The 24,606-nt window shown below is 46.4% G+C and overlaps 2 protein-coding genes and 1 long non-coding RNA gene across 4 annotated transcripts in view; 1 reads left to right on the top strand and 2 right to left on the bottom strand.

The window, feature by feature from the left end:
* Positions 1-5,651, bottom strand: part of PMS1 (PMS1 homolog 1, mismatch repair system component) — a 51,252-nt gene extending 45,601 nt beyond the window's left edge. The window contains exons 1-2 of the mRNA XM_083468276.1: positions 5,458-5,651; positions 89-242 (exon numbers count right to left, since the gene is read on the bottom strand). Coding sequence (XP_083324402.1) covers positions 89-220 — 132 coding nt within the window. The 5' untranslated portion in view covers positions 221-242; positions 5,458-5,651. The remainder of the gene's footprint in view (positions 1-88; positions 243-5,457) is intronic.
* ORMDL1 (ORMDL sphingolipid biosynthesis regulator 1) lies at positions 5,642-16,903 on the top strand. Of its 2 annotated transcripts, none has more exons than XM_083470591.1 (4): positions 5,642-5,777; positions 8,196-8,383; positions 13,121-13,272; positions 14,910-16,903. In XM_083470591.1, exons 2-4 carry the CDS (start codon positions 8,210-8,212, stop codon positions 15,043-15,045), a joined length of 462 nt encoding a protein of 153 aa, XP_083326717.1. In that variant the 5' UTR covers positions 5,642-5,777; positions 8,196-8,209; the 3' UTR covers positions 15,046-16,903. The 2 variants fall into 2 exon arrangements, with proteins under 2 accessions (XP_083326717.1, XP_083326718.1); XM_083470592.1 differs by having other exon boundaries at positions 5,643-5,741.
* A 4,698-nt stretch (positions 16,904-21,601) lies between these two features.
* On the bottom strand, positions 21,602-22,159 carry LOC310709689. The gene is made up of 2 exons (XR_014527623.1): positions 22,052-22,159; positions 21,602-21,655 (listed from the first exon to the last, which is right to left on the bottom strand). It is a non-coding gene; the product is annotated as an uncharacterized lncRNA (long non-coding RNA).
* Between the last annotated feature and the right edge of the window lie 2,447 nt (positions 22,160-24,606).

The raw sequence follows: 24,606 nt of genomic DNA, 5'->3' as shown, positions 1-24,606 counted from the left end.
AGAACGCACTATTCAAACCTTCATGCAACAACAAATGAGTATTATTGTATTCCCATCCACATTCCAGTTTTAGCTTAATATGACTTACCAATTTAACATCAACATTTGTTGCGTTAGCATCCAAAGAATTCTCTAATAGTTCTTTAACCACACTGACAACAGACGTTATCACCTGCGAACTCGAAACCAGCCGGATAGTTTCTGCTGCCAATTGCTTCATTTCCAGGCTTTCAGGATCAAATCTGAACGGGCAAATATAAATAACACAATTTTATGAATGTAGTAGTTTTTTTAAAAAAAAATATTTGCTCATTTCCGACTGGGGTAAAATATAAAATAAGACAGAAGCACAAAACAATGCTAAATTGCAGGTGTCGTTTTACTGAACTGTTGCATACTGCATATATAATCAGAGCCTACTTCAGTAAATATCAATTTGTTAGTGGAAAAAATGTAGGCCATCCCTTTCAAATATAGACAGCTGTGTTCTTGTAACACTTGGTTTACCTTCAGGGACCAATTTCAAGTTTTGATGGAAGTGGGCCGATGGGGAAGGAAAGGTTAAATGACCCAAAGACCCACTGCTGAATATTTTCAAGATTGCATTGCAAAAAAATAAAAAAAATAAAAAGCCAGTGTATTTTAACAGCACACTGCTCTTTCGTTGTCGATAGACTAGTTCAGACATAGTTTAGTATTGTAAGAATGTGACTGTGACGCAGACTGCATGACATACTAAGCCAACCATGGCTTAACATGAACGTGTGAGACCCCAGAGACGACTGTATTCAGTTGTAACTGGAGACGCTGAGATTATGTACGGGTGTTTTTTAATGTGTAGATATATTTTCAAGAGAAGAATCACAATATAAATTTATTAGTTATAGACTGTGATCTACAAAACACTGATTTCGGTATATACACAGAACCCTCCCAGAAAACATCCTACTGAGGTCCAAGGCAGTCAAGTAGTTAACAAAATTCATCCGTTGAGGTGAGTGATTTAGACTGAACATGGAAAGAATATCCCTGAAGGAATACACACTATATCCTCATTTTGTATGAGTAGTGTGATCTTGGTTGGGTTGCTAAAAAAGAACACGTTCCATTTCTTTTCACAGCGAGGCTATCAAGCCTTCCTGCTATGCAGAAGTGGTCCAATGTTGGGCAAAGTTGGAGGGAGCTGCCTGCTGGGAGCCATTATTTGGACACTATGGAAGGACAGTATACACGCAACACGCCTCTGAAGAACATCTCCTGGGAACCATCAGTGGGGAGAGCAAGGCACTGTTGCTCACAGCTCCTGCTTGCATTGGAATCTGGTTGGACACTGGACTCGATGGGCCTCTGGCCTGATCCAGCGGTGCTCTTACAATGTGTGGCCCTTGTGTCTGACCAGGTGATGTGTGCCCAATGTCCTGTGGGGCACAGCACACCCTTGTATAGGTAAAGGTAAAGGGACCCCTGACCATTAGGTCCAGCCGTGACCGACTCTGGGGTTGTGGCGCTCATCTCACTTTATTGTGTACAGCTTCCAGGTCATGTGGCCAGCATGACTAAGCCGCTTCTGGCAAACCAGAGCAGCACACGGAAATGCCGTTTACCTTCCCGCTGGAGTGGTACCTATTTATCTACTTGCACTTTGACGTGCTTTCGAACTGCTAGGTTGGCAGGAGCAGGGACCGAGCAACGGGAGCTCACCCCATCGCGGGGATTAGAACCGCCAACCTTTTGATCGGCAAGTCCTAGGCTCTGTGGTTTAACCCACAGCATCCATCACCCACGTCCTACACACCCTTTGTATAGCAGGTCCCTAAACCTAGCTCTATGAAGAGGACAGAGACTACTCCATCGCTTCCATGCACTTTATTATACGCCATGCCCTCTCACTGTGTGTTTGTTAAATGCAAAAACTGGACCAGCCAATGACTGAATGCAACCACACTGATTCAAAGGCGTTGCCCACGCTGCTGGTACTGGCCTGGAACAGTACAGTGGTACCTCAGGTTACATACGCTTCAGGTTACAGACTCCGCTAACCCAGAAATAGTGCTTCAGGTTAAGAACTTTGCTTCAGGATGAGAACAGAAATGACACGGCGGCAGCGGGAGGCCCCATTAGCTAAAGTGGTACCTCAGGTTAAGAACAGTTTCAGGTTAAGTACGGACCTCCGGAACGAATTAAGTACTTAACCTGAGGTACCACTGTACTGGCTAACCTTTGCCTCCCTCCCCAGAGGCTGCTTTTCTGGCTTTCTTTACCCAATTAGCTTAGTTGGCAGAGCAGTGGTTTCCAACCAGTGCGCCATGGCACCCTGGGGTGCCTTGAATCCTGGACAAGTGCGCCACAAGCGCACCGGCCTCTGTCCCTCCCTCCTTCCTTCCCTTCCTCCTCTGCCCTCTCATGTCTCTGCCTCCAGAGGCACACACAGCAGTTTGCTGGCAAATTGTGCCTCTGCGACAGGGCAGGGGGTGCCGGTGGCCAGAAGCTAAGGTGGCCTCGGAGTCAGCAGGCAAGGATTCCCAAGGAGAGGGGAGAGGAGACAGGGCTGAGGGAACCCTCCACAAGGGAGTGTGTCCAAAAAAAGGGGTGAAGAGATGACGGCTCGGCAGGCGTGGGGTGACGTAACTGAGCTCCTGAGATTCGGAGCACCTTTTTTCAAAGGGGAGCCACAGAAAGAATCGCCATTCGAAACTCCCATTGTTCTAGGTGCGTTTTGCGACAGGGAATTTTATTAGCGCGAGCAGTTTCTGAGCTCTGGGCGCAGTACTGCGCCTAAGGTTTCAGATTAAAATCGTAGAGTGGAAGGAAAAGAGGACCTTTTTCTGCCTCCCCACTTCCAGCCACTCTCTGAAGAATATACCTTATTTTTCGCTCTATAAGGTGCACTTTTTCCCTCCTAAAAAGTAAGGGGAAATGTGTGTGCGTCTTATGGAGCGAATGCAGGCTGCGCAGCTATCCCAGAAGCCAGCACAGCAAGAGGGATCGCTGCTTTCACTGCGCAGCGATTCCTCTTGCTGTTCTGGCTTCAGCGAAAGCAACACCAAGCCTCTTCAGGGCGTTCCTCCCTTTGCCCTGAAGAGGCTCCGTACGGCTATCCCATAAGTCAGAACAGCAAGAGGGATCGCTGCTTTTACTGTGCAGCAATCCCTCTTGCTGTTCTGGTTTCTGGGATTCAAATATTTTTTTTCTTGTTTTCCTCCTCCAAAAACTAGGTGCGTCTTATGGTCTGGTGCGTCTTATAGAGCGAAAAATACAGTAGAAGAGACCCTCTTAAGAATATTAGGGGGGCAGGCAGGGGAAGCATGGTTTTGTTTTGTTTTTCAGTCTCCAGATGAGGACTTAGACCATGTGAAAAATGAACCTAAGATTTTAGCTGCAGTTCATTCATTTTCAGCTTTGCATTCTTGTTATTAAAAAAAAAGCCACGCCTAGACACGCCGTTGTTGCGCACATAACCTAGGTATAAGGCGCCATTTAGCTTCTAGCTTTCATATCTCACTTTCTAACACCGGGAAAAATGTAGTTGGTCAAGAGAGCTGTGGGCTCAAAAAGGTTGAAAACCTCTACGGTAGAGAATGAGCCTCTTAATCTTAGGGCTGTGGGTTCCAGCCCCACGTTGGGCAAAAGATTCCTGCATTGCAGGGGGTTGAACTAGATGACCCTTGTGGTCCCCTCCTACTCTACGATCTGCAGATGATATGCATAAGAACACAAGAAGAGCTCACTGGATCAGGAAAACAGCTCATCTAGTCCAGCATTCTGGTCTCACAGTCGCCAACCAGGTGCCTATGGAAAGTCCCAACCTGAGCACAATTTAACACTCCCAAGAAATCCTGCTGACAGCAAGACCCACACCATGCGATGGGCACCCCTTTCTTCCTACTTGCGCATGCTTTGTGACTGGGCTATTACTCTGGAAGGAAAGAAGCCAAAACATCCCATAATAATAACAATTTATTATTTATACCCCACCCATCTGGCTGGGCCTCCCCAGCCACTCTGGGCGGCTTCCAACAAAATATTAAAATACAATAGTCCATCAAACATTAAAAGCTTCCCTAAAGAGGGCTGCCTTCAGATGTCTTCTAAAAGTCTGGTGGTTTTCTCTTTGACATCTGGTGGGAGGGCGTTCCGCAGGGCGGGTGCCACTACCGAGAAGGCCCTCTGCCTGGTTCCCTGTAACTTGGCTTCCCGTAGGGAGGGAACCGCCAAAAGGCCCTCAGCGCTGGACCTCAGTGTCTGGGCTGAATGATGGGGGTGGAGATGTTCCTTCAGGTATACTGGACCAAGGCCATTTAGGGCTTTAAAGGTCAGCATCCCACAGCGCTCTGGATGTGGATGGCGTTCACACCGCAATAAATTCCCCCTTTTTTGCTCCTTTTTACCAAAAAGCACAAAATTAAAAAAAAAATGTGGAAAGGGCATTCTACCTCCCGCCCTTGAACAGAGAAATTAAAAAGGTGAAGGTGGTTGTCGTGGCGCAGTGAGTCAGTGCGCACTGTCTGTTAACTAGAAGTAAAGGTGCCAACTTGAATAAATTATTGGGGGGGGGGGGGCTCAGGTAAACCCTGCCCCACATAATTGACCACAAGACACGGTGCATGCATACCATTTGAATGGCAATGCCCATCAACTTGGACAGGGGTGGCCCCCTCAAATATTTTATTAGGGGGCATGGGCATATTCAGGATTATGTTGCGGGATGGGCGGAACCGAGTTATCTCCAATGGTTAAGTATTTTTTTCTTATTTATTATTAGTTAAGCATTTTTATTTACGGACTTGCCCCTCCTGGCTACATCCATGTTGGGGGGGGGGGTGCTGAAGAGGACCTCGGCTCCTAGGAGTTGACTCCTACAACCAAGAAAATTGATGGCTCAAGCGACAACTGTGGGCAGGATAGGTGCGTTGCAGGGTTGGTCTAGATGACCCTGGTGGATCCCTCCCAACTTTACAATTCTGTGATTCTATGTGCAATACTGTATTTGCCTGCTGGTCAGTTTTTAGATGCCACTGGACTGGGGGGTGTATGTGGCAAAAGTAACAGAACCTGAAGTTTCTTAGCCCCAGAAAGCTTCGAAACCCACCCTCCATATAATCTCTCCGCCAAGGCGCAACTTCTTCCTTCGCTTGCATCCGGTGCCACAAGCCAGGCCTAGAGCAAAGCGCAGGAAGGTCCTTGTTGCAGGGGTGCCAACTGGAATAAAATATTGGGGGTGGGGAGGGGGGCAGGTAAGCCCCACCCTCACAGAACCGATCGCATGACGCGACGCATGCACGCCGATTGAATTGCAATGCCTCCGATATTGCAATATTTTATATGGGGGGGGTGGGGGCGTTGGGGGCTGTTTCCTACGCAGCGCCGCGAGGCCAGAGGATGGCGAGGGGAAACAAACAAACAAAAAGCCCCCCCTGCACCCCAAAAAAGCAGCTCGTCAGGCCGGCCCTCCGCTACCTGTTCCGGGGCGGCCACGCAAGCCGGCCGAAGAAACTCCCCCTTCTCTCCGCCTCCGGGAACGAGGCGCGCTCCGAGCCGCTCCCCACACCGCTCGCGCACACGCGCGCGCACACCTCGGCCGGAGGAGGGGCGGGGGCGGGGCCGAGACGCCCCGTCCAATCAGCTGCTCCGCCTGCTCCCAGGGCAACGTTCCACGGCGGTGGCCAGAAGGGGCGGGCAGCGTTTGCAAGCGAGCCGCGGCTGCTGAGGAGGGTCCGTCGCCGAGTGCATCTCCCCTCCCGGTAAGGGCGAAGAAGGCGCGCTGTGCCGCGGGGCGGGTAGGTGCATGGATGGTTTTGTGTGTGTGCGCGCGCCCTCGGCGCCAAGGCCGTCGTTATGCAACTGGTGGCGGTGCTCGGGGCCGTGCGCTCCGTGCAAGCGCGGCTCCTCTGCGCAACAAAAGGCGGCTGCACCCTTCGGGGAACAATGCAGAGAGCTCTGCTGTTGCTGCGTCTGCGTCCTAGAGGCATTGCACGGAGGCCTCTTCTTGCTGCTGGTATCTAAATGCAGGAATTGCTTTAGAGGTGTGTGCCCCGTCTTTTTTTTTAGCAAAGGCGCACCTCTCGGCTTCGAGACAAAGGATCCTCAGTAAGCTGCCGTCATGTCTCGGGCCGAGCCCGCTGCATCTGCCATGATCAGGGTGTCGGGGCTGGTGGCGATGGTGTGCTGCTGGCAAGGAGAGAGAGAAATGGATGCAGACGTTGCCGAAGCAAATGCACGGTGGTGGTGGTGGTTGCTAGTGCGTAGTTGCTGAACGCAAAAAGTGGCTTGAGCTGTGCGGAGCTTGGGGGGAGGGTGTGAAATAGACGTGCAGTTTTGCTTGGGCCACACTGGGGTGTGAACCGGAGGAGGAGGAAACGATGTTTACCTTTTCCCCATATATACTGTACCCCATAGAGAGAGACGTACAGGAGTTGTGTATCCTGTTACAAAGCAGGAATGCACCCCGAGGCGTGCACATTTTAAGAACGTGGCGAAACAATGGCCTCTCGCCCTGGAAGCAAACTATTGGGAAAGAGTTCTTCTCCGCTTTCTTTTATAGTCAGAGGTTGTTTGCAAGCGACATGCCCGTATACTTGCCACTAAAGCCGTTTTAGAGCTTTGGGTTTAGTGGAGCTAGCACCCCTAATACCTCCAGTCCTAAAAAGTTCAACTTTCGAGAAAGGATGAAGTTTTATTGCTAGATGAGCCTTGGTTGATTTACTGGGACAGTGATTAAATTTCAAGTATGCACATTTTTTTAAATGCCCTAAGTCTATGTGCTGATGTGGCTTCGGTCTTGTACTCATTCGTCTTGAGGATCTTGCTCCCATAGCTTCCTCAACCTCAGCCCTCCAGATGTTTGTGGCCTACAACTCCCATGATCCCTAGCAAGCAGGACCAGTGGTCAGGGATGATGGGAAATGTAGTCTCAAAACATCTGGAGGGCTGAGGAAGCCTGGTCTTGAGAATAATTGTTACTCTGTGTGCTTGTGTGCGGTCAATTTACATTAAACTATATTCTCATTTGGCGACTCAGGTGGGTGAGTATGCACATATTGGAGGGACCAGAGCCTAACTGAAGATTGTTTTCAAGGAGGCATCCTTCACCAGTCAGGTATTATGCATCTCCTAGTACAATAAGGAAAATGCAAAAGGGAAAATGGAGTGAACGTTCTGTTTAAAATTGACAACACACTTGCTAGTGCCTCCTTGGAAATAAGACTCGGACCTGACACAGGCTTTCCACAAAGTCTCTATTCCCAACATAATGCAAATTATTCTCATCCTTGGTGTCAGTCATTTCTTGAATGACAAAACTGGATCCCATTATTAAGAAGATGCAGTTGAACTCTCTTTTTTTAAAAAAGAAGATGAGTTTTAGGAAATTGATGATCTTACACTCTCTCATCTTCTTTCATCCAAAATATAAACAAATCTAGGGGTCCTTTACCTTTTTACCTGTTCCTAAATTGACCTTTTTGTGTGTACGGAATTCTGTGACTGATTTTACATTGTGTAAAGTGCATTGAAATAAGCATTCAGTGTGTGTTTTTAAGCCTGATGTTTAGGTAATGTTAACTACTGTTGACATTTTATGCTTAAATTCTGAGTATTTCTGAGTAGGGAATTGACTACACTTTCTAGCAAACATATTTCCCTCTCTAATTTGTTGGGGGGGACTTATTTCTTCTATGGAAGGTCATAAAATTGATCTGTGATTGACTAACTGCATAAAATTGCAGCAACCTCTAAAACTGACAGCTTATAAACATTCCAAAACTTATTTAACTTCCATCAGTCTTAACTCTTTGTTTGCAGGGGAGGTGTGTGTGTGTCTGATATATGTGGATTTTTTGTTGCCTTGAAGGCAAATGAAACTAAAGTCCATTGAAACTAAAGTGCCTCTGAACTCAAGCACTTCTTATACACTAAGCCACAAACATTGCGGCCAGGTAGGGATAGGTCTACTTGTAAAAATGGAGATACTGTGCATGTAATGTTGCAGCGCAGCTAGAAAGCAAGCCAGAAGTTGGTGATACACTGTTTTGAAATACCGCATATCGTTTTAACCTATGAGAAAGGTGCTAAAGGTGTTTTGTGCAGCAATTACTTGTTATGATCACATCTATAGACTGCCAGGGGTATGTGGAAAGTAACAGGTATCCCTGACAAAGCATACTTTCTGTCAACCTTTCTGCAATATTCCTTTTCAGAATAAGAAAAGAAGATGAACGTCGGGGTTGCCCACAGTGAAGTTAACCCCAACACAAGAGTAATGAACAGCAGAGGAATGTGGCTCACGTACGCTCTTGGGGTTGGCTTGCTCCATATTGTCTTGCTGAGCATCCCGTTCTTCAGTGTTCCGGTTGCATGGACCTTAACCAATGTTATTCACAATTTGGTAAGTACCCTACAAAGCAATGGAGAAAGAAAGATGATACTAAGATACCTGTTACAAGGTAGAGGCCTGGTTCCTTTGCCAGAAAACAACTGAGACTATCGGATATTGTCTTGAAATTTGTCAAAACAGAAATATCATTGGAGTAAATTCATTCTGTTCCCAAGACGATAAATAAAATGCTTAATCTCATCGTCTGGATGTAGAATTATCTAATTGGGGGGGGGTTGCTCTTAACACACCCAAGGACATAAAACAGGAACAAAAAATAAATATTTGTTGTTGTTGTTTAGTCGTGTCCGACTCTTCGTGACCCCATGGACCAAAAAAAATATTAGGAATATTCAAATAAAATGGCCGTTGAAAGCACTCTTGCTCATCTGAAAACTCGTGAGGAATTTAAATGACTTCATTGGACCTCTAGAGCAACAATTGCGTTCAATCCAGGGCGCTGGATTCTCCCCAGCTAAGCTGCTTGAGGGTTGTAGGTCCCCTCCTGATGGTGGCGTTACTTGCGTGTTGAGGCCCCCCTGGACACCCCCAAATAAAGACGCAGTTCACACAACATCTTTGTTTTGGGTTTTGGAATAATTTTGGCCACAACTGAATTGCAGTATGTAAATACTGAATTACAGTATGTGAGTGGTTGCTTAGGCATTGGTTAGCGACTTTGTTCCTATATAGAGGTAGGAACAGAACTGACAACTGCAAGCCTGCAGAAGTCAGTAAGGGTAAACATTTTTGGGGAGAGAATAGAGCTGGGCGCCAGGCTCTCACCTCTCCCCAAATGCTCCCAGGGGCTCTTGTGTGGCCCTAGCCCCTTGCCAGGGGTTCGGACAAGAGCATGGCGAGCCCCTGGATTCCTTGACCGGAATACCCTTGCAGCAGCAGCATTGGAGGGGCAGGCACAGCCAACCACATCCCCTCCACCAACCAAAATTAACCCAATGCCTAACTGCAACCTTACAAGTTGTGACGGTTTGCTACGCGGTAGGCAAAAAACCAAATGGCAGCAGCCAATCAGCCAAATGGTAAAAATTCCTACTAGGCCCCTTCTCCAAAGCAGACGACCCCATGACAGGCATAGCAAGGTCAGCACGAACAAACCCTAAATATAGGGAGGGTGGACGGGTAATCTGATGTGCGCAGCGAAAAGAGGAAACTCGACGCTGCGCACAGGGAATAAATAGCACCCCCATCAGTCAAACAATTTTGCAACATTACATTTTCCCCAGCAACAATTGGAGGTTCCCTATCAAATTCGTGGCCATTCATACTAACCCGCCCAGCAACAGGGGATGTCTTGGTTGCCCCCACCGCAACACGTGCTCTCTCGAGGACCTATGGGCCACTTCCCTACTGGCCTGCGTGGGCTTCTCCCTTTGAAAATGGCCAGGGGGGCTTCTGGGGTCCTCTTGCATTTCTTAAAGGAGTAGGCACTTAACCACTGCAAGAAAAGAAGCCTGCTCTCCAACTAGCTCCTCCATAGAGGAATGGGAGAGTTCTGCAGACATCTCTGTGAAGATCATGGGGCTCTGGGTTAATAATTTCCCATTCTTTGTGGAAAGGACATCAGTTAGAGACAGCAAGCGGAGACCACATAACACCGGTCTTGAAAGACCTACACTGGCTCCCAGTAGGTTTCCGAGCACAATTCAAAGTGTTGGTGCTGACCTTTAAAGCCCTAAACGGCCTTGGTCCAGTATACCTGAAGGAGCATCTCCACCCCCATCGTTCTACCCGGTCACTGAGGTCCAGCGCTGAGGGCCTTCTGGCGGTTCCCTCGCTTGAGAAGCCAAGTTACAGGGAACCAGGCAGAGGGCCTTCTCGGTAGTGGCGCCCGCCCTGTGGAACGCCATCCCACCAGATGTCAAAGAGAAAAACAACTACCAGACTTTTAGAAGACATCTGAAGGCAGCCCTGTTTAGAATCATAGAATCATAGAGTTGGAAGAGACCACAAGTGCCATCGAGTCCAACCCCCTGCGAAGCAGGAAACTTTTAGGGAAGCTTTTAATGTTTGACAGACTATTGTATTTTAATATTTTGTTGGAAGCCACCCAGAGTGGCTGGGGAAGCCCAGCCAGATGGGTGGGGTATAAATAATAAATTGTTGTTGTTGCATGCTCCTTCTCGACTGTCCAGCGCTAACTTCACAGAGATGGGGTTAGGTTGCAAGCCATACATTACTGAAGCAACCACCTTCATATAGATGAGCTTTGATCCTTGTGTGCAACTGCAGAGTTTAATTTTGCAAACGCTTTGCAATTGTTTGGCACAACAGGTTAAGCATGCAGTAAGATCTTAATGAGAAATGCTATGACTGCCATATTCCCCTGGATAAACAAAGTGCCACCTCAGGGCCTAGGCCTCTGGGGTCATTAGAAAGGCCCGAGAGACTTAGCTGATGCAGGCAAATCTCTGGATAATGTTATGCAGGGAGGCATTTGGTTGATTAAAGCAAGCCAAAGTGGCTTCTTATTTTGTTTACCTTAAATGTTACATTTAAAGAGTCAAATTTATAACTTCTGACACAAGAGGCATCTTGGGGAATATTGCTAAGTGCTGTACCTATAAAAAACATCTCAGCTCTGATGAATTACTCCTGGCCAGTATTAATGCTGCCTGTAGAATTAAGTGTCGATTGTGACAAGCAGATAACTTGCTCGATTTCAGGCACTATGAATGGAGAACTGTGAGATGTTAGACTGCGAATGATTTGCACATTATCTGCTATTAATTAACCTGTAGGTTGTAGGGAAAGGAAATAATTTTAAGTGAGCTGCTTTTACTGTACTGGAGTAACACACAAAGCTCCAGAAACACAGTGGCCATTATTTTTAAAATTATTGCTTCCTAGTACCAGCTTATAGACTACCTTTTATTTTGCTCTTCTCTGAGGAAAAAAACCCTCCAGGGCTGCTCCTAAAAGCACCTGGAGCATTAAAATAGTCTTCCTGTACTTTTTGATGTTGAAAAGGGAACAAATGATATATGAAGAAAGGGAGTTCACGTGGGGAGACCACAACAGCAAAGTCAAATTTCGGGCCTTGCCGTCAATTTGCACCTTCAGTTTGTGGTTGAGGGAAAAAAAGGTGATTTAGAGTGAAGATTCAGGAGCCGCCTTGTCCTGCCGTGCCCTTTAGGTATCACAGACTTGATTATTTTATTTATTGAAAACATTTACATGCTGCTTAATGTTTCAGAAATTTCCCAACTGGGTGCAGCCTGGGAATTCCACCTGCTTTGCACAAAACCAATGCAAAAATTGAAGGGAGAACCTTACAAAACCATTTTGACTTTGAAACCCCTGGAAAATGGGCGGTTGGAATGCTATGTTCTCCTTCAATTGAAGAGAGTGCAATGTTGAGGACACTTAACACCCTTGACACCTGAAGAGACATACTTGAGAAATAAGCGACTTGTTACTTGAGAGCTCCTATTGTGAAACTCACCGGTGCATCACTATCCCTACCTCAAATTGCCTTTAAATCAGCTTATTTGGGTCGCACCCCCAGTTGCGAATTTCTCCAACGTTGGTCTGACTTGCAGCTCAATCCTGGGCAGTTCTATTCAGAAACAAGGCCTGGGATTTACCGTATTTTTCGCTCTATAAGACGCAGCAGACCACAAGACGCACTTAGTTTTTGGAGGAGGAAAACAAGAAAAAAATATATTCTGAATCTCAGAAGCCAGAACAGCAAGAGGGATTGCTGCTTTCACTGTGCAGCCACCTACAGGTTAATTAATAGCAGATAATGTGCAAATTATTTTAAGTCTAACATCTCACAGTTCTCCATTCATAGTGCCTGAAATTGAGCAAGTTATCTACTAGTCACAATCGACACTTAATTCTAAAGGCAGCATTAATACTGGCCAGGAGTAATTCATCACAGCTGAGATGTTTTTATAGGTACGGCACTTAGTAATATTCCCCAAGATGCCTCTTGTATCAGAATTTATATGACTCTTTAAATGTGACATTTAAGGTAAACAAAATAAGAACAGCAAGAGGGATCGCTGCGCAGTGAAAGCAGCAATCCCTCTTGCTGTTCTGGCTTCTGGGATAGCTGCGCAGCCTGCATTCGCTCCATAAGACGCACACACATTTCCCCTTACTTTTTAGGAGGGAAAAAGTGAGTCTTATACAGCAAAAAATACGGTACTTAACATTGCTGCCTTCCAACTTTAGTGTAGGTGCCCCCCTCTGTGCAGATCAGCTGAAGAGAAGGGATCATCACATGTTCAGTCTGATGGGCAGGGAAGTAGCAATCTGGATCCCCATTAAAGCCCTAAATAGAGTAGAGAACTTAAAACTCTCCCCTTCGCCTCATCCAGTGTTATGTGTACTTTAATTCCCCCCCCTTTTTTTGTTGTTGCTCAAAATCAGAGGAGTCTCGCAGGGCCAAAAATTTTGCTTTGGCTGAAGTTAGCCACCCCCACTCATAGGGTTTTGAGAAAGACCACACAGTCCGTTTCTTTATCAACTATTCAACTTTTCCAAAATAATAAGCCAAGGGGTGTGTCACATAGAGGCCAGCCACTGAGGACAATCGCCATTTGTCTTGGCATTTCTGCGTAGTCATTTGTCGAGCATGGGTACATATGCAAACACAGAACAAATTCCTCTTTTTGTTCAATAACAGTTCTTAATGTGGCATGATTATTTCTCGCAGAGATTCTGTGTGGTTTTCTAATATTGCCATAGCTTGCCTTCTTTTATTTTATTTTTTCTCCATAGGGAATGTATGTATTTTTGCATGCTGTAAAGGGGACACCATTTGAAACACCTGACCAAGGTAAAGCAAGGCTGCTGACGCACTGGGAGCAGCTGGACTACGGCGTACAGTTTACATCCTCCCGGAAATTCTTCACAATCTCTCCAATTATTTTGTAGGTTTCTTTGTTTTTTTCAAGTTCAACTATGGCAGTGTTTGTAGTCTGGAAATTGTGAAACAGTAATATTTGATGTGAAAAATCAGTTACTGCATAGGGTAACTTAATGTGTGAAATCCGCAAAAAATAATATTGGGGTCACATATGTTTTACACAATCCTTTACTTGTCTACTCAGAAGTAAGTCCCACTGAGTTCAGTAATTCCTCAAACAAAAGAACTCATTTTTTTTCTGTTTAGCTGCTTAGAAACATAATCTTTTTGCTGTTCCTGTCCTCAGGAAACACACACCTACTGTAGTGAAGACTCTTTTGATTGTTTTTTTCCTCTTCTTGGATCTTTCGTTTCCACCAACTAATGCAGTATCCATGGTATTCTAAACCAGAGTCAAACTTTGAGCAACCTTATTACAACGATTGGTAATGCTCACAAGTATTAAGAATGCCCCGTGGGCACTCTGTTGAACATTTGTTTTCTGAAACAAGCAAGGTAGCAACCTAGATTGTGAAACATGAACTATACAGAGGAATGCATTTGTCCATTGGCAGCTCAGTAGGTATTGCAAATAACGTTATGCAACAACCTGAAATATCTCAAGTAGACTGCTGGCATTCAGCTACAGTATATAAACCGTTTATACCGTAGTATAAACATGGCAATTTGTTGTAGGTAAGTCACTGTCTTGTCTGAATCCTTTAGCTTCCTACTCGTTGTAATGATTTATGAGATATTGTATATGATGGTTTGAATGCTTGGGGAAAGTGCTTTTGTGAATGGATGCTAATTGTCTTGCAAGCCACATACCAGAAAGTCTAACCCAGCGGTCAGCAACCTTTTTCAGCCGTGGGCCGGTCCACCGTCCCTCAGACCATGTGGTGGACTGGACTATATTTTGGGAAAAAATTAAAATGAACGAATTCCTATGCCACACAAATAACCCAGAGATGCATTTTAAATAAAAGGACACATTCTACTCATGTAAAAACACGCTGATTCCCATACTGTCCGCGGGCCAGATTTAGAAGGCGATTGGACCACATCCGACCCAGGCCTTAGGTTTCCTAGAGGTAAAGGTAAAGGGGCCCCTGACCATTAGGTCCAGTTGTGACCAACTCTGGGGTTGCGGCGCTCATCTCGCTTTATTGGCCGAGGGAGACGCCGTTTGTCTGCAGACAGCTTCCGGGTCATGTGGCCAGCATGACTAAGCCGCTTCTGGCGAACCAGAGCAGTGCACGGAAACGCCGTTTACCTTCCCGCCGGAGTGGTACCTATTTGTGTACTTGCACTTTGACGTGCTTTCAAACTGCTAGGTTGGCAGGAGCAGGGACCGAGCAATGGGAGCTCACCCCGTCGCGGGGATTCGAACCGCCGACCTTCTGATCAGCAAGTCCTAGGCTCTGTGGTTTAACCCACAGTGCCACCCGCGTCCCAGGTTGCCTACACCTGGTCTAATCTCTTAAAAGTTCCTGTGACTTCTGCAGTTGGAAATATTTTGTAATAAATGCATATTCTTTGCTGAGATTTTCCCCTTGAACCAATTGTCAGTTCTGAAGTGGTAACTTTATGCATGCCCTTCATTAAAAAGATTTTTTTTTCCTTCTGCCCTGTATTCACTCCCCCTTTGTTTTTCTGCAGGTATTTCCTGGCAAGCTTCTACACAAAATATGATCCGGCACATTTCATCCTAAACACAGCTTCTCTCTTAAGCGTACTTATTCCTAAGCTGCCACAGCTGCACGGAGTCAGAATCTTTGGGATCAACAAGTATTAAGCAGGAGAAACGAAACTACGAGCAATCTGACCAAAACGTGGCATTAGCTGCTTGTTTCCCTTGGCGGAAGCAAAAGTTTGCAGTGCCACTTATCTAACAATCTACAACAAGACTTTCTACTCCCAAGATGTGTGCTATTCTTTCAAAGCTATGCGGGAGAGGAATAAGACTTTCTCAAGACGTATCAAACTTAAGCGGTATATCTTTGGAGGAAAGGCTTTACATAAGGAGCTGGGCAGGCCTAGTTCTATGATGTTAGGTGCACTGGCAGGATATATGCCAAGCTAGCATAAATGAGTCTCAAAAGGAGAATGAGTAATTTGATTGAAGCATAGGCATAATGTTTCACAAACTTAAGACAGCTGTGGTAACGCAAAGTGCATTAGGAAAAGAAGGGGAATTGCCCAAGTTCTCCATTGTAAGAGATGAGTATGGTTTAAATGCTGTAAAGTAGCCAGCTAATGCTTTTTGGGTGTTTTTTAATGTTATTATTTTACATCCGGGATTTTATCTCCAGCTGCAGGAGTTGCCAGGTTAATATTATACTAGCAAGTGCTGTGACTCCATTGTAATGGATTTCATGCCTTATCGGTTCAGGGGGCTGTGGTCAAATTTAAAGTCTTTTGTTTCATACAAATTTAAACCAATCAATAATGTTTTCCAGACAAAGCTGATCCTTCTAAAACGTTCAGGGTATCTAAACTTACAAAATGATCTGTAGAACTGGGTTCTTTTCCGCTTCGGCTGACCTTAGTGGCTGGGTTCATGAAGACCGAGATATTTTGCCTTCAGTGCAAACAGCTAAATAATTTTTCACTCCCAGAGATGGCTCGCAAAAATGAGAGCCCTGTTTCGGTTAGTAGAAACGCTGTCTCCAGTGGAATATCTGGCCTTGTACAGGCAACAACCATTTTGCACGGGGGTTGTGGACCTGACCCCAGTGTGCGTCGGCTGAGTTCGCATAAGCCCGCTCTGCTCTGTTGTGCCCATGCCCCCTTTTCCAGATACTTCCTTGTCCCACGTGTGCAGTCACACACATATTGGACACGTGCAAAACATTCATTGCCTGTACTCGGCTGGAAATTGCCACGCGATGGGAAACACACAACACCATATTGTGTTGCCTCCAGATTTCCGCACACACCCCCCCCTTGTGCTTTGCGCAAGTTGTGAAAATTAAGGGTGGACTGCAGGCTTGATTAGAACTGTAAACTGGAGGATTTTTTTGCCTTAAGAGCTTAAGGTCTTTGTTTCAGTGTTTGGTACTACCACACCCTGTATCAGCATATGCACAAACAACCTGATGTGGCAAATACCTCTTGGATAAATCATTTTGTGTAACCCAAGGAAGAGGCATGTGTTTCCCCCTGTTGAATGGGGAATGGCTGTGACTTGGTAGCAAACAAAAGCACCTTGCTTCAATTAAGACTTTGCCTCATTGTCCACAGAGACGTGTGAATTCAAGCTAGTAGTGATTATGCACTAATGGGCTACTTTCAATAAACTATACTTTCCTTGGACTCTGGAAATGTCTGTTAAAATATCAATGTTTTATATTAATAAAGTGAATGACTTTGAGACTGATCATATCAGTACAGTGCATTGTTAAGTACAGTTCACTGTACCAAAATAAGAAGAAGCAAGCATAATGAATTGTAAATAGAATTATAGTTGTAATGTAGGGCTAGTGTTTGAAACACTACGTACTAAAAATGTTTGAAGAATTGAGTAAGAAGCATTTTCAACAGTTATCTAAGACATTGATGTGGTAAGGGTTTTCTGTCTGCCTATTGACGTTTCCCCTCAAATCTGATTTCTGTGATTTATTCAGATTAAAGAAAAAATGCCCTAAGAAGTCTTTCATTTGTTTTAAAAATGAATTAATCAACCCACCATTTTGCTTACCTTACGTAAGCTAACATGGCAGGTTAAGGCTTGCTTACACAATGTGAGATGCCTGATCTTATGTGAAAATTGTCACGTTAAATGGCCTGTGATGTGGCAAGAAAGATACGGGTCACTATTAGCATCCATCAGTCTCAGGAGACAATGGAGGAGTGCGCCTTTGGGGTTCAAGTCAAACTGTTGGAAGGTTATGGCGCCTGCTGTGGCAGTAGAGACCGATAGGGGAGAGATAGGTTTCGTTGCAGCTGCAGATGAAAGCGTCTGGTTGTGCTGCTACAGATATACCACGGCGTCCCTTCTCTCTGCATTCCTCCTAGTGGTTACTGCTATGCATTCTGACAGTCTTCAGGCACTACAGTTCCTACGCTCCCATTTATTTCTGCCAGGCATGCGTAGCTTATTTACATAGTAAATTTTCCCAAGACGGAGACAAATGATTTAACTCAGAAGTCCTTTTGGACACGGGTGGCGCTGTGGGTTAAACCACAGAGCCTAGGACTTGCCGATCAGAAGGTTGGCGGTTTGAATCCCCGCGACGGGGTGAGCTCCCGTTGCTCGGTCCCTGCTCCTGCCAACCTAGCAGTTCAAAAGCACGTCAAAGTGCAAGTAGATAAATAGGTGGGAAGGGTAAATGGCATTTCCATGCGCTGCTCTGGTTCGCCAGAAGCGGCTTAGTCATGCTGGCCACATGACCTGGAAGCTGTACGCCGGCTCCCTCGGCCAATAAAGCGAGATGAGCGCCGTAACCCCAGAGTCTGTCATGACTGGACCTAATGGTCAGGGGTCCCTTTACCTTTACCTTTAAGTCATCATTTAGGCTTGCCTCTTCCATGTTTCACTTGTATTTTGCTTTTGATTCCACTGTGACTAATGAAAGCTGCAGTACAGAGTAACTATTGCCCCATTGAAATTACTCATGCATCAAGTGAGTCTTAACCAGACAGCTAACCTGGGTCACTGGGTTTGGTTTGCATAGTCATATTCCATTTAAAGAATAAAAACTGAAAACCTTAAGGCAAAGTAGTGCAGGTCATGCACAACATACTGAACTTATTCCAAAGTACATAGTATAAGACGTGATGGGCATTAACCATGCAGAGTTGGAGGGGGAAATATGAAGTAAGAAGTTGCCTGCAATTTGTCTTGATCTCTAGGCCTATATCAGGAGTCGGCAACCTTTTTCAGCTGTGGGCCAGTCCCCCATCCCTCAGACCATGTTGGGGGGGGGGTGACTATATTTTGCAAAAAGAATACGAATTTCTATGCCCCACAAATAACCCAGAGATGCATTTTTAATAAAAGCACACATTCTACTCATGTAAAAACACCAGGCAGGCCCCACAAATACAGTGGTGCCCCGCAAGACTAATGCCTCGCAAGACGGAAAACCCGCTAGACGAAAGGGTTTTCCATTTTTGAGCTGCTTCGCAAGACGAATTTCCCTATGGGCTTGCTTCGCAAGACGAAAACGTCTTGCGAGTGTTCCGATTTTTTTCCGCCTCCCCCCCCCTTTTTCTAAGCCGCTAATAGCCTTTTAGCCGCTAAGCCTTTAATAGCCGCTAAACCGCTAATAGCGCTAAGCCGCTAATAGGGTTGCTTCGCAAGACGAAAAAACCGCTAAACGAAGAGACTCGCGGAACAGATTATTTTCGTCTTGCGAGGCACCACTGTAACCCAGAGGTGCATTTTAAATAAAAGGACACATTCTACTCATAAAAACATGCTGATCCCGAGACAGTCCGCGGACCGGATTTAGAAGCCGATCGGGCCGCATCCAGCCGCCGGGCCTTAAGTTGCTTACCCCTGGCCTATATCCTATCTCTACCAACTATGTTGCTAACAGAAATAGGGAGCAGATGGGAATGTCCTCCTGCCCATTCGTTGGATGTGCACTTTACCAGTTTGTTTAAAATTAGCAGTTAAGAACTAAAAGATCCTAAATGCAAACATTGTTTCATTATCAGCCACCGCAATATTTAAATCTGATACGATAACACTTTTCTAGCAGTAAATGTAGTAACTTTTTGCATAATATTCCAAATGACAAACTTTTCAATTTTTCTGACTATAGTTCAACTAGGGTTGCCTAGAGCAGTGTTTCCCAAACTTTTTTGGGCAACGGCACACCTGTTTACAAAAAAAAAATCTCGCGGCACACCACCATTAAAGCCCCGCCCCATGACGTCAGCGCGCAGCGATCGCGCACGCGCAGGCTGAGCGGCGATGGGATGTGGTAGCAGCGGCGGCACACGAAGTCCCCCAGGCAGCGGAGCAGCTCGCCCGTCGAAGCCTGCACGATCACCCGCCGCGGGGAGCCGGGGGTGGCGGCGCGGTTGCCGGGCAGCGGCGGGGGTGGCGGTGGCTGCTTGCCGCCCTCCTGGGCGGAGGCGGGCACGGTGGGCACCGGCACGGCCAAGGGCCCCTGCCTGGTGCCGTCGGACGTGGGAGCTCGCTCGCTCGCCGCCCCACGTGTGCTTGCCGAGCAGGCGCAGGCCCAGTAGCGGCACCTCGTAGCGGCAATAGCGAGCGGCGATGGGGCTAGCCGGAGAAGAGAGGGCGAGCCCCCTCTGCTCCGGCCCTAAAAAGGGTAAGCCACGCCCCCTCCAGCCAGCCGATTGGCTGGCCAGGAGGCGTGGCCGGATGGGATTCCCCTGCTCTCGCGGGGGCTGGGATGGGATTCCCCCTCACGTGGGGGCGGATGGGATTCCCCGCTCACTAGCGAGCGGATGCGCAGGCCCGGTAGCGAGCGGCGATGGTGGGAGCTCGCTCGCTCGCAGCCCCGCATGTGCTCGCTGCCGCCGCCCCGCCTCTCACCGCCCGACTTGGCCGCCTCCACGCGGAACACAAGACAAAGTTCCACGGCACACTACTGTGCCGCGGAACAGCGGTTGGGAAACGCTGGCCTAGAGCAGTGTTTCCCAACCTTTTTTGGGCAAAGGCACACTTGTTTCATGAAAAAAATCTCGAGGCACACCACCATGCCAGATGGGGAAAGGTCACTTTTTTACTTATGTAAAAAAAAATAAAAAAATAGTAACAGCATAGAAGGTAATGGTTAGGCTAGCATCCCTCTTCCAAATATGCTAGGTTTTTATTTGCAGGGACTGTTCTACATGGGAAAGCATTCAGCACTGTCATTCTCCCATCTGCCATCTGAATTGGTACTATTCTGGGTCAACTTACTCTGCTGCATGTGTAGATGAAAATGGCACCAAGTGTGGGGGAGGGGGTAGAACAGGTTTCAGATACAGGATATTAAGCATACACGTACTTCAGATTGAACTGGTTGCTTGCTTTGCAAGTTTTCATTTCCCAAATGACTGCCTTGGCAAGCGCAATACCTACCAGGCTCAACGCCGGTCTCGCGCTGCCGCTTCCCGCTCTCTCAAGGACCCGGGAGGAGGAAGGCGTGAAGGGAATCCCGAAGGCGCGAAAACCTCGCGCATGCGCAGGCCTTCCGCCTGCGACAGCCCAGTAGGCCGGTCGAAGCGAGCGGCGATGGGATGTGGGAGGGAGCTCGCTCACCGCCCCGCGTGTGCCTATGTGGGGCACGTTACAGCCCCGTGACATCAGCGCCACACAGGCAGCCAGGCAGGCAGACGGTGAGAGTCCCGCGCTGGGCGGCCTCTCCTCGCCGCCACCGCCCCGCCTCTCGCCGCCCGACTCGCCCGCCTCCCTCCCACGGCACACCAGGCAACGTCTCGTGGCACACTAGTGTGCCGCGGAACACTGGTTGGGAAACACTGGCCTAGAGAACTTGTATAGCCCACTGGGGATGGGGAGAGAGCCAAACCTGATGAAATTCTGCCTTCTGTGTTTAGGGAAGTTTTTAATGTCTGATGTTTCATCGCTTTTATATTATTATCATTAATAATATAAATCATTGCCCTTTCATGTGGCATGCATCATGCTCCTGTATTTTTGGGGGCAAGTTGTTCCAAGCCCTTTTAATGACTAAATAATTGTTTCAGCTGGACAAAATAAACGGGAGTAGCTGGTTTTAGAATTAGAGGCTAAGCCACCCAGATACACATATCTAAGGAACGTTTACCTTCAGCTTGATCAATGAAGAGGATTTAATGGAAGAAATGTACTCGAGTGCTAAATGTCAGCAACGCTTAAAAAAATGAGTGACAGAAGCTTTGTATAGCCACGTTGTTGTTTTTTAAATCAGTTGCTGTTTGTTAAGGCTTTCGACTCTGCTATCACTGGAGATAACACAAGGAAAGCAACAACAGTCAGAACTGGCCTGGACTTTGGATACAAAGTGACTCATTTTGTCCAAGACATCTTCTTTCCAAATATCCAGAAATAGAATATTATGCAGCTTCATGTTTGGGAGATCATGTGACAGCTTACCTGACTTAACAGAATTTGAATGCTTGCATCCATAAGCTCTTGAAGTTTCTTACACTGCTGTGGCTTAATTCCTTTCAATCTGCTTTTGCTCTGATACTGTATCGGTGTGTGTTTTTTGAATATGCATATTGTTTTTCTGTAATGGAAAAAGTAGGTACTAAAAAACTGAAATTTGGGTTGTTATAAGAAAATACTGCTCCTTTTCCCTTATGGGGTATCCAAGAGCCTGTATGGAGTCCTTAAGTAGGTCGCTTATCGGAAGGAGAAAATAACAGAAGCCAACCAGAGAATATTGAGAAGCAAGGCAGCTAGTAAGCCTGATCTTTATTAACTGTTGCAACAGGGTCTCACTACCAGGTAAAAAGGTAAAAGACCCCTGGACAGTTAAGTCCAGTCAAAGGCGACTATGGGGTTGCAGCGCCCATCTCACTTTCAGGCTGAGGGAGCCGGTGTTTGTCTGCAGACAGCTTTCCGGGTCATGTGGCCAGCATGACTAAACTGCTTCTGGCGCAACGGGACACCGTGACGGAAACCAGAGTGCACAGAAACGCTGTTTACCTTCCTGCCGCAGTGGTACCTATTTATCTACTTGCACTGGCATGCTTTCGAACTGCTAGGTTGGCAGGAGCTGGGACAGTGCGACGGGAGCTCACTTGGTCGTGGGGATTCGAACTGCCAACCTTCTGATCGGCAAGTCCAAGAGGCTCAGTGGTTTAGACCACAGCGCCACCCGCATCCCTACGCTCACTACCACACGCAGGAGGCAGGAGGAACCCAGAGCAATGGTGCACAAGCCCTTATATAGACACTTGAAATTGCCCACCCTGTAGTTCAAGACCACCACCCCAAAACATCATACATACAGTGGTACCTCGGGTTACATACGCTTCAGGTTACAGACTCTTCTAACAAGGAAATATTACCTCAGGTTAAGAACTTTGCTTCAGGATGAGAACAGAAATCGTGCTCCGGCGGCATGGCAGCAGTGGGAGGCCTCATTAGCTAAAGTGGTGTTTCAGGTTAAGAACAGTTTCAGGTTAAGAACAGACCTCCAGAACGAATTAAGTTCTTAACCCGAGGTACCACTGTACATCACAGAAGGAGGTGGTCTCCAACAAAATTCCTGTTTTGTCAGGATACCTGATAATAGCCACTGATTCCTCTACCTGGGCAGCCTGGCCATTCATTTTGAGATGCTAAATACTTAGTTCCTGAATCCAGGTCACAGGTTCACCCTATTCATGCACAAATTCATCCTTAAGACAGTAAGCAAAAGACAATGGAGAGGCTTTCCCATTTCCTTCCTCCTCGCAGAGAAATATTTGAGGTCAGTTTGGGAGAGTCAACATGGTTTCAAAATTGCTCTCCTGTACTATTTCAGACACGTATGTACCGTATGTGTTTGCCTTGTACATTTATGAACATATGATTTTTATAAATGAGACCTTAGAATTCCTATAACGGTGTACACTGGTACCTCAGGTTACATATGCTTCAGGTTACATACACTTCAGGTTACAGACTCCGCTAACCCAGAAATAGTACCTCGGGTTAAGAACTTTGCTTCAGGTTGAGAACAGAAATCGTGCTCCGGCAGCATGGCGGCGGCAGGAGGCCCCATTAGCTAAAGTGGTGCTTCAGGTTAAGAACAGTTTCAGGTTAAGAACGGACCTCCGAAACGAATTAAGTACTTAACCCGAGGTACCACTGTAACATGCAATATGGGGGGGGGGGGAGGACCAAAGAAAAATCATATACCGTATTTTTTGCTCTATAAGACTTTTTCCCTCCTAAAAAGTAAGGGGAAATGTGTGTGCGTCTTATGGAGCGAATGCAGGCTGCGCAGCTATCCCAGAAGCCAGAACAGCAAGAGGGATTGCTGCTTTCACTACGCAGCGATCCCTCTTGCTGATCTGGCTTCTGAGATTCAGATTTTTTTTTTTCTTGTTTTCCTCCTCCAAAAACTAGCTGCGTCTTGTGGTCTGGTGCGTCTTATACAGCGAAAAATACGGTAACAGCCTCATTTAGCTTCTCTTTTCCTCTTAAATAATATTCCTAAGGAAAAGATAACAGCTGTGCAAATCCAGACTAACTGCAAAGCCACCATACATTGCAAGCGCATCACTTACCTCCAACCATCCTGGTAACTGATCATTAAGGATATTGGACATTTCACAGGGTGTGTGGGTGTGCTCATAACAATTTAATAATTATGTTAATAATTATCATTTATACCCTGCCCATCTGACGGGGTTTCCCCAGCCACTCTGGGCGGCTTCCAGCACATATAAAAGCATAATGAAACTTGAAACATGCTTGAAGTGTATGGCGTGTAAGCAGCCTAAAGGGGGGGGGGGGAGTTTTTAATAATGACAGATAGAATCATCAAATCATAGGGTTGAGCAATCAATCCCCTGCAATGCATGTGAATGTAATATAAGAGTCTGCTGGTTCAAGGCTCATCTAGTCCAATGTTTTGACCAAACTGCGGGAGGAGGCAGTGGAAGACAGGAGTGCCTGGCGTGCTCTGGTCCATGGGACCACGAAGAGTCGGACACGACTAAACAACAAGTCCAATGTTTACTGTTGGGCAAAGATTTGGTGAGTGAAAGGGACAGGACAAGGCTTGCATTGAGACCAAGAATATCTCTGAATTATTTTAGAAAGCGGCATATACCACTCCACACTACAGACTCGCACATCATGATTAAGAACAGAACCATTCTGATTCATGGGCTCCTGACTGCTGCTTGATGGACTCTTTTGTTCCAAAAGTTGCTCGGTCACCTCATAGGCTTTTGTTTTTTTTAATGTCATGGCTGTGGGAGTGGGGTGAAGCAGAGGGCAAAGGAAGGCAGAGTTCCTATTTTGTAGAAAAGGGAAGTTTTCTTTCAGGTCCGGCAGCTGCCCCAACCAATTAAAATGTCACATGAGGGTGCAGGATGCAAGCTTTCCAGTTCCCTAGAATTCTTCAGCCCGATAATCCCCCCCCCCCCGTCAATGATTTTGTTTGCCATAGTCTGATTAAGAGCCCTGAAGAAGTCAAAGCTTTGCCCATTATGGTGTGCATTTTTGGCTGCTCCAAAATTGTACCCCATTTTTGGATTAAAAAATAAAATAAAATTGGGGCCAAAGTTTTTATGCAGTTAGGAACATCTACTATAAAATTTGCATGATTGTTTGGAAAAGCCCTCGTTATAGAAAGCAAGCGTGGGGGAAATGTTTTTCCCCTTTATAATTCCCTGTTTGATTCCCTACCAAAAGAAAAAAGCGCCATGCATGCAAAATACAGCACAG

This window comes from Podarcis liolepis (genome assembly GCF_965112155.1).
Source record: "Podarcis liolepis genome assembly, chromosome: 1".
Classification (NCBI taxonomy): domain Eukaryota; kingdom Metazoa; phylum Chordata; class Lepidosauria; order Squamata; family Lacertidae; genus Podarcis; species Podarcis liolepis.
Note: the sequence above shows the minus strand (reverse complement) of the source record. Positions and strands in the feature narration are given on the sequence as shown.